This window comes from Oratosquilla oratoria, chromosome 20 (genome assembly GCF_046742065.1).
Source record: "Oratosquilla oratoria isolate Oo_2021 chromosome 20, ASM4674206v1, whole genome shotgun sequence".
In the NCBI taxonomy this organism is placed as follows: Eukaryota; Metazoa; Arthropoda; class Malacostraca; order Stomatopoda; family Squillidae; genus Oratosquilla; species Oratosquilla oratoria.
Window position 1 is genome coordinate 44,536,188 of NC_134796.1, and position 13,563 is coordinate 44,549,750.

Here is a 13,563-nt window from a genome sequence, read left to right on the forward strand (position 1 = left end):
AGCAGCACTAGATTATCTCAAACGTCTCCTTTTTTGTACAGTCACCTTTAGCTGGAGTCGATCAGTCCGCTTTGTCTTTCTTTTCTTTCCGTAGAAGATTCTGGAACGCTCCGTTAGTACTTTCCCACCCGTTTATGATTTCATCGACTCCGAGAAAAAGGGGAGTTAATTTCTGTTCATTGCCGTTCATTCGTTATTTATTTTCTGGTAGAGGTCATATTACGTTTGGGCCTAAAGTGAGCTATAGCAGAAAATGAACAACAGATTAACATAAATCAACAGAAATTTGAACGGAAGTTAATGACAATCCAAGAATGACAGTGGAACATGTGGTCTGAATTGTATTTCTCATTAAAATTAATCTCCCTTATAAACTAAAACAATGTCTTACAACAACTGTTTTTTTTTGTTACAAGATCGTCATCGGGAACGTTGCCAAGACAAGTGGATGTAAGCGTGAAAACATACCCTCTCACAACTATAAACAGTTGTTCAGTCATTGTTTTCTTCTAAAGGAATCCGAGTACGTTAGGAGGTTCCGATTGGCTGCTATATCTACTTGGGAGTCCCCAGATTGGGTGAGCACGGGGCCTTCCTACTTCTGTCACTCTGATTGGTTGGTAAGCATTGGCGTGGCGTCTTAGCCAATGGGAGAGCGTTTCGATAACGAAGGAACACAAACACCCGATTTGAACGAGATGCCAATTTTCTTTCAGAAGGCTGTCCTTTAGAACTACACGAAACGGGATGATTGGGTTAAATAAAAGAAAACTAACCCATCGTAGTTTGGAGAAATATCTAAAAGGGCGAAACAAAAAATGTGGCAACAAAACAGATGAGATGCATAATAATTACGTCGTGACTCCATATCAGTTGGCGGTCGCCAGGATAACTCCACAAAGGAGTGTTCAGCGTGATCTCACAGCAAAGATCAAATATAATTTTTTAGCTGCTTGTAGTTATTATTCTATCATAGTACATGCTCATACAACTTAGCAATACACTCCGTTATTAAAAAATATGCATGTTACTGGTGCCCTTTTGGCAGAAGTAAGATTTTAGCAACAGTTTTATGGTGTAGGAGAATATCATCGAAGGCTTATGACACAAACAGCTCACTTATTTTGCTTCGGGGCTTGGGGAGGGGGGAAAGGGGGAGTGGAGGGCAGGTATACCACGAGGGTAGAATCCCAGCGTCACATCATTAAGCACAACAACCTTCTCTTAGCAGGACTGGGCGTCTTCACTCAAGCAGTAAGTACGAAACCCATTTTGTAAAATGAGGGACAGCAGTCGTTCACAAAGTTGCACACATGACGATCAAGATCAACTTGTTTTGTACCTACCTGTATTTGTTTGCGGCTGTATTTTAAAGAATGGAGGACTCATACCACTAATTAGGCCGTTCAGGGATAGTTTTGCCACTGGAAGAATTTCTATGATGGCTAACGGCCAGGGGGTTTCATTCAGCTTAACCAAACTTTCAAACCTGAGCGGGTCAAATTGCCATAGATAAACAGGTGAAGAATGTTGTCGACGCTTAGGGTTTTACAATGTTTAACCCTAGACAATTTCATTCAGTTAAGAGAAATCTATAAACCTCAAAGGATTAAGACTGTCTTTTGATGAAACTGTTGACGAGTGTTACTGGCATCAAAGAGTTTATTTCTGGTAATGACATGATTTGATACAACTTGGGAGAATTTTCCTGTCTTGAAACGGTTGGGAGATGTCACTGTAAGTAGTCCTTCGACAAGGTGTCACACAAAACGTTAATGTGGAAAGTAGACATATTTATTAGACTTCAAGGGTAATGGAATGGGAGAAGGATGTTACTGAAGGGCAGGTGCGTAAGAATAGTAGTAAGTGATAGAAATCGGATTAAGAAACTGTGACAAGCGGAGTACCCCAGGGCTCAGTGCTGGCGCCAGTAACGTTCTTGATCAATGACATCAACTTAATCGTCGGTGACGTCAAAATCAGGAAAAGTATGAAGAGTGATGAGGATTGTAAATTACCAAAAGAAGACCTATAGGAGTTGTATAAATAGAGCCGGGAATGGACGATGGAATTAAATGTAAAGGATTGCTAATTTTTGGAAATGGCCCAAAGTAGAAAGAAAGTGTCACCGATCTAAAAACTGGGAAATAGAATAATCATAAAACCAAAGGAGGAAAAGGATCTGGGAGGCTTAATTGGATATGATTTGTCGCAGGAAAAATATATAAACACAGTTATGGGAAAGACATGTAAGTTGTTAATGAACACAGAATGATGGGAAAAACATATAAGCTGTTAATGAACCGCATGATATTTCATTATATCGAAGATATAAAGATACCTGAAAATCTTATCTTTCCCGGACAGAAATAAGAAATGATAATGTGGCCACCACATAAAAATATATAAGGAAAAATAGAGAGAATATTAAAGTTAGCAACAAGCCTAGGCTGAAAGATAAAGTAGATAAAGATATTAGTAAAAATGAGATTGCCCAATTAAAAGAGCAAAGATAAAGAGGTGATACGGTAGTTATCTTTAGAATGGAGAAAGGTGTTTGAAAAATGGGGAGGATGTTTAAATATTGAATTAAAAAAATCAAGAGATCATAGATAATAATTTAGGCGGACAACGTAAATGATTGGCAAACTGTGATAAATGGAGATATAGAGATCACTCATGAGCATAGCTACAATCCCGTATATTACAATTAGGTAAAACACACACACAAACACGCACACAAACATGCACGCACACACAAACGCGCGCTCACACACATATATACACATAGAGTGGTGGATGTAGGGAACATACTAGAAGAAACAAAAGTGTGTGCAAAAACAATACAAGAATTTAAGAGCAAATTAGACATGGCGAGATACATACATACTTACATTTACCAAAGGCTTTTTCCCCCTACACGGGGGGTAGCCAAAAAGATACAACATAGCGAGATACAACTAGGTAAATACAAGGTAAATACACACACACACACACACTGGTCACTCCACTCTACAATATGCCTTCCTAGGTCGCTTGCTGGCACATCATGGACCTTCTCTCTCCTGGAAAACCAATCCCTCAGTCCATTTGATCAAAACAGCGCCCTGCACCACACTCCTCTTGATCATCAACCTTCTCCAGTCCCTGTCGTCACAACCCCCTCTCCTATGGCCAGAACAAACCTAACTCTCCCTTCTTTATAAATCTGCTCCGCCTGACAAATCAAAACTAAATCTGGTCGATTCCAGCAGCCCTGATCACCCCGAGCCCGAGCCTATAGCTCCGTTTATATCCCGGTCAGCGCCGGGCAGAGGCTCAACCTCCACTCCTTCCATACAAACGAGTTGAATGAATGAGAGGAGCGTGTGGACCATCCTGCCTGATGGCCTTGACTTCAGGGGGCTTGGCTTCGCTCGCGCCTTATATGTATACCTGGTCAAGCCTGTACCTGAATGCAGGGCTGTATACCTGTGTAAGCTTGCTATGGTGCTCGCGTTTTGCCGGCTTCTATCCTTGGGGGTGATATCACCACGAAGATGTCGAATGCATGGATATGGTGAAGGAGGGATTTGAGGAAGGAGAGTAGAACGAGAGGATAGTAGAATGATTTTTGTTAGGTCTGATGAATTTACTTTTAATTTCACTGTGCAGTCTTCTATATGTAATCTGTAGAAATTTCCGTAATATACCTTGTTCCTTCGCAGTTTCGCTCAGCATACAATAAATACGTTCAATGAACACACGTTAATTACAGTGTTTCTATATTTCAATCCTTACAGAAACTCATCCGTGATCTTGATCGAAAAGCAAGATCTTGACAATGCTTTCTTAGCTATCCAATTTAAGACAATGTCACCACTCAAAAAAAAAAAAAAAAAAAAAAGATTGGTGAGTATACTGGTCACTTTACCGCCTGTGTGACTCCAACACATCGGCAAGCCATTGTCTCCTAGGGATAGAAGCGCTAGTTATCGGTGACAAAGTGCAACATCTAAGACTGTAAATTAAATCATGGCAACAACCCTTCTGGACCCGTTGTATAGTATTTGAGACAAATTTTTTTTTCCAAGTTGGTTATTTGACCCGTTGTATAGTATTTGAAACAATTATTTTTTTCTCCCAGTTTACTATTTAACGAGTCTTTCCTTTCTAAAACTTTGATCTCTTGCGACCTAATTTTGACTAACAAAATCCAATGGGAAAACTCATATATCTGTTAATGTGCACAGGTGCTTGCATCATATTCAAAACTGACTAATCCGAACTCACTGGCCAACCTCAAATCATTCACCTCATTATGAAATCTACAAATCATTTTTAGGGATGGAATTCAAAACCTTAAGCCAGAATTATAAAATAATTTTCCTTGTTGGTTAAATGCACATCTCATCTTTGGAGTGACTTGCCTCACTCTTTGTCTCTAAGGAATATGAAACATAAAAACATAACATAAGAATGAAGGAGAGTGCAAGAGACCATAAGGCCTACACTAGGCAGTTCCATGTCCATTACCACCTGTCATCCCCATCCATAAAGTTGTCTAATCGTTTCTTAAAACAACTGATAGTTTCAGCGCTCACTACATGGTTACTAAGTCTGTTCCATTCGCTGACCACCCTATTAGTAAACCAATTCTTGCCTATTTCCTTCTTAAATCTAAATTTGTCCAGTTTAAACCCATTACTACGAGTCCTGCCCTCTTGTCTTAATATGATGACTTTGCTTGCGTCACCGTTAAAGCCTTTGATCCACTTAAACACCTCTATTAGATCACCCCGCACTCTGCGTCTTTCCAGAGAGTGTAAGTTAAGATGCCTAAGCCTCTCTTCGTAAGGTAAATTTCTGAGCCCATGTATCATTTTGGTCATTCTCCTCTGTACTGATTCTAGTGAATTGATGTCCATTCTATAAGACAGAGACCAAAACTGTACCGCATAGTCAAGGATGGGTCTAACTAACGCTAAATAGTTTGATAATTACCTCTGCACTTTTATTCGTAACCGTCCTAGCAATGAAACCTAATGCTCTGTTTGCTTTATTCCTGATGCTAATGCACTGTTTCCTAGATTTAAGGTCAGGACTCAATAACTCCCAAGTCTCTCTCGCACTCAGTTTTCTTTAAACGCGTGTTATCTAAGCTATATTTTCTATTTTGCCATTTCACCGACCATGTGAACAATTTGTTAAGATCGTCCTACAGAATCTCGGCGTCGTCTCCTGACCTAATTTGGCGTGCTATTTCAGTATCGTCTGCAAACTTACTAAAACCACTATTAATTCCATAATCCAAGTCGTTTATGTACATAATGAACAATAAGGCACCCAAAACCGAGCCCTGGGGAACTCCACTAGAAACACTCCCCCACCTGGATTTTACACCATTTATGGTGATCCGCTGTTTTCTGTCACTGATCCAAGCTCTAATCCATTCTAAAAAAAAAAATCTCCTATGCCATGGGCTTCGATTTTATTTAGCAGTCTCTAGTGGGGCACCTTGACGAACGCTTAAGACAGATTAATAAAATATTCTTATTGTTTTCATCTCTTTCTAATCGCTATTGCCATGGCCTCATCCTCAAGACACCACGCAATATAAGATTTCCCAAAACGTAACATTCCTTTCTGTGCAAATATCTTATGCGAGAGTCAACAAGCAGTTCACTGTTTTTACATCTACTTAGAGGCCCTAGAGTTCGCATTTGTCTGACCATTCTCCATCTACCTATGACTTGTACACTTTCAAAATTGAACCTTTATATATATATTCTCTCTCTCTCTCTATCTCTCTCTCTCTCTCTCTCTCTCACACACACACACACGCATATATATATATACATATATATACATATATATATATATACATATATATATACATATATATATATATATATACATATATATATATATATATACATATATGTATATATATACACACTATGAACCCACTTTCGGAGAAATAATATCAGAAGCACAGGAAAACTATATTTCGACTACTATATGTAGTCCTCTTCAGCAGAATCAGTAGTTGAAATATATAATTTTCCTGTACTTTTGATATTATTTCTCCGATAGTGGGTTCAAAATGTACATTTACAAATGTGTTATAACATTACAGTTTCCCATACACACACACACACACACACAGACACACACACACACACACACTAACACAAACATATATATATATATATATATATATATGTATATATATACATACATATATATACATATATATATATATATACATATATGTACATATGTACATATATTCATATATATACATATATATATACATATACATATATATATATACATACATATACGAGGTCTGTTAAAAAATACGCGTACTGATTGAATTACGCGGCTCCAGTTGGTTCCACGGGAATCCTCTTGGTGTCGCTAAGTTTGTACAGATCAGCTGATTACGACGCCATTTCCTGATTGCAGATATCTTTATTTGTGTATTAGCTACGCGGTTTTTAGTGAAGTGCAATTTTTTCGTTTGGCGAATTTCAGAATGAATGACGTGAAGGAGCAACGACTTGCTGTGAAAGTTTGTGTTAAACTTGGAAAATTTGGGGCTGAAACTTTTGCTATGCTTAACACGGCTTACGGTGATGTTGCTATGAAGCGTACGGTATGGTTTAAGTGGAATGAGCGGTTTAAGGATGGTCGACAGTCCATTGAAGATGATGAGCGTCCTGGACATCCTTCCACGTCAACCGTCGACCCACACGTCGACAAAATCAACATCCTGGTGCGGGCAAATCGACGTCTGTCAGGAAGTTTGCTGAAGACTGTGGGATATCAGTTGGATCTTGTTACGAGATTTTGACAAAAAGATTGAAGATGCACCGCGTTGCTGCGAAATTTGTGCCACGCCCGATTACGGACGAACAAAAAGCCCATCGCGTCCAGGTTTGTCAGGTACTGCTTGATCGTTCAGAAGATGGCAACTTCTTGTCCAGGATCATAACAGGTGATGAATCGTGGGTTAATGGTTTTGACATTGAAACGAAGGTCCAATCGTTCCAGTGGATGAGTGAAATACCCCAGACCCCAAAAAGATCGCCATGTTCGATTCAATGTCAAGGTAATGCTGACAGTTTTCTTCGATGCTAAGGATGTTGTTCACCACGAGTACCTCCCCGAAGGTTTCACAGTGAACCAGACTTACTACACTGAAGTTCTGAAACGTTTGAGGGACGCCATCCGTCGCAAAAGGCCAGAAATGTGGAGGAGTGGCGACTGGTTTTTCCATCACGACAACGCTCCAGCCCATTCACCCCCCCCCCAAAACTCGTGAGTTTTTGGCCAAACGCTCAATCACTGTTCCTCCCCAACCACCCCCTACTCACCTGACCTTGCTTCTTGCGAGTTTTTCTAGTTTCCCAAACTCAAAAGACCCTTGAAAGGAAGAAGATTTGAAACGATTCCCGAGATTAAGGCAAATGCGACGAAGGAGTTGAAGGATATTACAAAAGAAGCGTATCAGGACTGTTTCAACAAGTGGAAACATCGTTGGGATAAGTGCGTGCGTTTGGGAGGAGAGTACTTTTTTTTAACAGACCTCGTATACACCCACCCACACACCCATCCACACACATACACACACACACACACACACACACACACACACACACACACACACACACACACACACACACACACACACACACACACACACACACACATATATATATATATATATATATATATATATACATATATATATATATATATATATATATATATATATATAAATATATAAATATATATGTATATATATATATACTGGATGAATGGTTTAGACCAATATGTCGAGAGGTGGTGGAATATATATATATATATATATATATATATATATATATATATATATATATATATATATATATTTACATGTGTATGCACATACATACATATATATATATATACATATATATATATATGTGTGTGTGTGTGTGTGTGTGTGCGTGTGTATGTGTGTGTGTGTAAAGGGGAAAAAGCCTTTGGTATATGTATGTATATATATATATATGTACATATATATATATATTATATATATATATATATGTATATGCATATGTATAAATGTATATATATATATATATATATATATATATATATATATATATGTGTGTGTGTGTGTGTGTGTGTGTGTGTGTGTGTGTGTGTGTGTGTGTGTGTGTGTGTGTGTGTGTGTGTATAATAAGATTAATGCCACGTGTAAATCTCAGGTGATTGGAATATTCTCCATTAATCTTCAAGCCTTTCCTTTCCGGGTCAGTTCTGACAATCTCTTCGAGGTAAGTTGTAACTTGGGTGATATCGTGTCACTTTGCCGTACACATTTCTCGACCTTGATATTTTTTTGTATCTATGTAATCGTGCTTTTCGCACATTATTGTAACTAAACAAAAGCTAAACACAAAGGGTTACTGTATTCGTGGACTTCCTCGATTAATTAATTCATCATCTGCAGATGGTCAATGTTGAATTACCCGCTTTTAAATTTTGTGTATTCTCTTGACTGGTTTTCTTATAAAACTTGACCTAGTATATATCTAAGACTTGGAAAAGACTTGGTAGGGTATAAATTTGTAACCATCTCATTGGACGATGATTGCTGAAGTCTCTTATCTCTTCTCATGCATATTAAAATCGATATTGGAACGTTTTCTTTGAGTATACAATGAGCAAATAGTCCAAATGGTCTATACTGAACTTCCATTCCTGCGCTTCTCAAAAGATTTATTGTTAGGTCATCTTTCCCAGGTGTTTTTCTTCATTTCATACTTCATAAAATGAACGTTATTTCTGTACTTGTAACTTCTGGTACATTGCTAATATCAATGTTATTTCCAGTCTTCTTATGTTTCACCTGCTCGTCCATTTTCCTCTCTGTGTCACCTATGATCGTTAGTGCTATAGGTTGTATCAGTACTAAATGTACCGGTGATGTTAGACTAAATCCATGTTTATTTTTCTCTTTTCTGTCTGATCATTTTTGCTCTTATTAGTAAAGACGCTAGTTATCTTCGTATTAACTACGTGAAATGCTTCCTTCTGATTGCAGCTTTACTGAAGGATGCTTGTTTTGCTCTGAGTAACACCAAACAAATCTAGTTATGTGCCAACCCCTCCCTCCTCGTAGCGTCGGGGTTGAGCACCTCGATTAATACATAAAATGTAAATTTTTCATGGTTAGCGCCAGGTTTATTCAATACAGGGGGCCAAGAACATAAACCCTAGGTATTACCATAAACATACAGTTGCAGGAAAGATGGCGTCATGAGGGAAATCTACAAAGTGACTAGTGCATCTATCTAGAAACGCTATGAGAGACGGGTGCCAAAACAAGTGCAACAGGTTCTTTTATGTCAAAGAAACTCATGGTAACTTTAGAGACCAAACGAAAATTGAATGTGAGTTGATTTTTGAGGGTACAGTATATTCAAGTAGGTCAAAAGGCCAAGTGTGCGAACTGGGAAGTAAACCCACAGAGAGAGCTAAGTGGTGCAAGATGAAGAAGACATGGAGGGCAGAGATGACGCCGCTGAGGATACCAGTCTAGTGCACCTCCACAAAAACTCGGCGTGGCGAGTGGACGCATCGTTGTCGGCCTTGTGCAGTGGATACTGCTGCGCGCGCCTTCTCAACCTCACTATACCTTCTTCCTTTATACCGAAACAGGGGACCCGTACTGCCTGATTTTACTCATTCATGGCCATTCTTCATCATCCATAGACTCTGCCTGTCTGTCCTATCATGTCCAAATGCACTCTCATACAAACTTATCTATTCTTTCCAAGACTTATCAAGTCAGTTATGTCTTTAATTCAATGTTGTTTACCCCTGCCTGACCTTGCTGCGCTTATTGACCTTACAAGTCATATCATGCCCTTGCTCGTACACAACGGCCACGTTTATAGTCAGCCTGTTTTGGAATAAATTTCTAGGGACTAACCATTGATTCATAACATATCATGCACAAACATGTACACTACCCTTTTGAAGAATAGCATTCTTCCCCTTTGCGTTTGGTTTGCGCCCAGAGCTCTGTTTCTTAAAGTTTATTACTTATTCCATCTTTTACCCTATCTAAATATATAACCTATCGCAGCGGCAGCCATGGCAGCGGTGGTGGTGGGGAGAGGGTGGGAGAGAAAGCGAGTGAGGGCTCATACGACCTTATGTTCCAATTTTTTTTTTCAGAATTTTTGAAACCCACTTCTTATTCCTTTCCTTTCACTATCTGTCACTATGAACGTCTACTGCTGACTGCTTAGACTTTGGATGTGCTTTTCCATGAGCTCACCAGCTCCGTAGTGCCGCTTTAGTGATTCTTCTTAAAATGTGTGTGTGTAGAAGTATGTGTGCGTGTGTGTGTGTTCCCCAAAATCAAAATAACTCTGCATATTATCTAAAGTATTGCGATTTTGAAGGGACTGGGCCTTCTTTTCTGTATCATTTGTTGTTTTGTAAATATAACCGGTTCTTAACAGTATTATTCTTCCAGACATGAAGTGGAACTGGTGTTGGATCGTGGTTCTCGTCATTTCACCTATGGCAATGTGTATGAATCTGCCACCTGCACACGATGATCACCATCAGCATGGAGGACATGACCATGGTGAAGGCCATGACAGTAATGACGCCCACCACCAAGGTAACACCTAAGTAGTTTTGGAAGAAGGACTGGGTTGGGAAGAAATGGAATTATTCTATAACGTCACTCGGACATGAACTTAGGTTTTCGTTTATTCGCCACGTGTCTCAGAATCTTGTTCACTGTCCTCCCATTAAGCTCTTAATTTATTCAACAATCATTTTTGTTGATCCTCGTAGTCACAGATTTTCAAACATCTGGTTCTCAGATTTTCCATATTGTAGCTCAAACCTCTAACTGCAGTCCCCACTTGCTTGATGCCAACGGTGAACTTGATCCTTTTTCTGCAGTCCTCTCTTTTCTACCTTTTTTTTTAATATATTTTCCTAAACCCCTGCCAAAGCTTTCAGCCAACCAATCCTTTTGCTGTGCTCCTGTTACCATGCTTCCTTCCTGTGACTTAAGCCAAATGTCTTTTTTTAATGTCTTCGGTGTGCTAACACTCCCCCAATCCACCCACCCAACTCCATTTATTATGTGTTCCAAAAGTGGACTGACTGAGTCGCTTTCACCGTCTGCCGCCGCCGCCCAGGCGCCGAGACGACCCGCCAAGACACCTCGTCGACCCAGACGGTGCCGTCGCCAGGCAGCACAACAACACCACTCTACAAAGGATTTGTGGGAAAACCCAGTTTCGGCTGTGGCATTCCTTGGGGAGACGGGACTGCTCGGACAGACAGTCTAGGGAACGACAACAACAACAACAACAACACCACTCCCGATAAGCAGTTTTAATGAATGCTCGATTAGCGGTTCCTATGTATCTGGGAGAGAATCAAGGGTTCGATGCTCTGAGGTGGCGAGGCTTCTGGACTCGCGGAGGGGTGGAGGTGGAAGAGGAAAAAAGAAGGTTGGAACGAACGGCGATCCACAGGGCGCCACAAGTGTCCTGAGACTGAAGGTGTCGGTGTGTTCGCCTGTCAGTTGAGTGTGTCTCTGTGTGGTGACTCGGCCAGCCTTCAAATTAACACTGTGGCAGATTGTTGATGGCCAGATCAAGAAACAAAAGAATTGACAACCTCTCACTTCTGTAATTTTTTTTTAATCATGGCTGTATCATGCAGAGGGAGAAAGATATACACATATACGTTACTTGTTTTCTGTGCTCTGCTGGTCTTAACAGATGCTTCCTGTGGCCCAGTTCGTCACCCAGAGAACAGCGAAGTCGTGTTTCTATTCAGGGGTGATGTGGCACTTGTCAAGTGTAAGCACGGGTCGAAGTCTGGGAGCGGCGGTGGTGTTGTGCTGTGCATACAGGGCACGTGGATGGGTGAGATGAGGCCATGCCCTGATGGGCAGAGTGGCTATACCAAAGGGGAACAGGAGGACCAGTTCAACAGAATTAATTCACCTGATGAGCTTCCGTTGGCACAAGACGATCAGAGCTCCAGGGTAAACTCGGGGGAAACGGGGGTTAAGCCAGGGAAACCTATATTATCTACCAAATCGAGAGCGAAACCCGAGAATACCTATGAAAGAGAAGTACTTTTGCGTCGCCGTCCTCGCTCTCCGAACTCGGGTGAGTTCTACAATTTGAAGCGGCAAGAGGAGGAGCAAAGGCGCGTGCGACAAGGCCTTGCGGATACGGTCATCGACATGCACACGCCTTCGGTGGTGCGCGTCCAACCAGGAGAGACAGCCTACCTCATGTGTCGAGTGCAGAATCTAGGTACCATGAGCATCACCTGGAGCCGTCTTCGCGATAACGCGATCGTTGCCATCGACACCTATATCTTTATCTCTGACGAGAGATTCGCTGCATCCTACGATGATCGAGCTAAGACGTGGACCCTCATGATTCGGCAAGTGCGCCCCATTGATGGAGGCGACTACAAGTTCTCCATATCTTCAGTGCCACCTATCACGCGTACTATCACGCTGCAGGTGGAACCGAAGAATGCCATCAAGAGGAACAGGACTGCCCCTCACTTCCAAAGTATGTGATGGATTGCTGTATATCCTTATACTATGGGAATATATAGTTGGGTCTTCCAGTTCGTATTAGTGGTCAGCAGGCTGAAACAAGGGACGGTAATCAAGTCTTTACGAGGGGTGGGGATTCTCGTATTTTGATATCCTCCATACTCTGCTGAAGAACATGGATTCTGAATCTGCACTCGATGTCAGTGATGTGTGACGTTGGGCAAAGAAGGCTAAAGGAGAAACTAGATATATTTAGTCTAGAAGTGGCTGTTTGGATAACAACATTCGAGGACACTGCCACAAAACCATATACGAAATTTCTAATGTTCTGCAGGTGTCATATGGTTTGATACAGTCATTGTTGGTGGATACTGAGCACTATAAAGGTTATGTGAAATCGACTCCAAGTAGTTAACACAGGGTTTAAAAGAAAAAGTATGAAAGTATGTGTAGGGATCTTCCGCAAGGTTTCTTTTCTACCAAGATAAGGTCCCGGCTGTGAATGCATGTCCGCCGTGCTGAAATGTCTGTTTACATGTAGTTTCAGCTTTAGAATTTAGATTTAATTCAATTTTATCTATTTATCTATTTATTTATTTATTTATTTATTTATGTTTAGGTGGTGAGGGTTGATGTTTAGAGGTAACGCTAAAGTTGTAGGGGAGGCTTCCCCTGGTAAACAATACAAGTTTCGAGAGTAGTCATCGTCTTTGATCATATGAATGATGTTCGCGGACATCTGCACGCCGATCCAGTGGCCCCACCTCCGTGACTTCTCCTTCTTGTTCGCAGATATCAAGAGGCTGGAGAAGAACATTGAGGATTTATGGGATGCAGTTCACTACCTGGAAGAGGAGGTGAACCATCACTTGCATCGGGAGCATGAGGAAGACTGGCATGACATGGTAAGTTCCCCTATGACATAGAATGGAAGGAGAGAAGAGAAGAGGTGGCGGCACACTAAGCAT

General features: G+C 40.7%; 1 protein-coding gene across 1 annotated transcript in view; it reads left to right on the forward strand.

The window, feature by feature from the left end:
- The first annotated feature begins 1,112 nt into the window (after window positions 1–1,112).
- LOC143036524 (uncharacterized) overlaps window positions 1,113–13,563 on the forward strand; it is a 36,830-nt gene continuing 24,379 nt past the window's right edge. Inside the window, exons 1-3 of the mRNA XM_076203988.1 lie at window positions 1,113–1,254; window positions 10,523–10,672; window positions 13,388–13,500. Coding sequence (XP_076060103.1) covers window positions 10,525–10,672; window positions 13,388–13,500 — 261 coding nt within the window. The 5' untranslated portion in view covers window positions 1,113–1,254; window positions 10,523–10,524. The remainder of the gene's footprint in view (window positions 1,255–10,522; window positions 10,673–13,387; window positions 13,501–13,563) is intronic.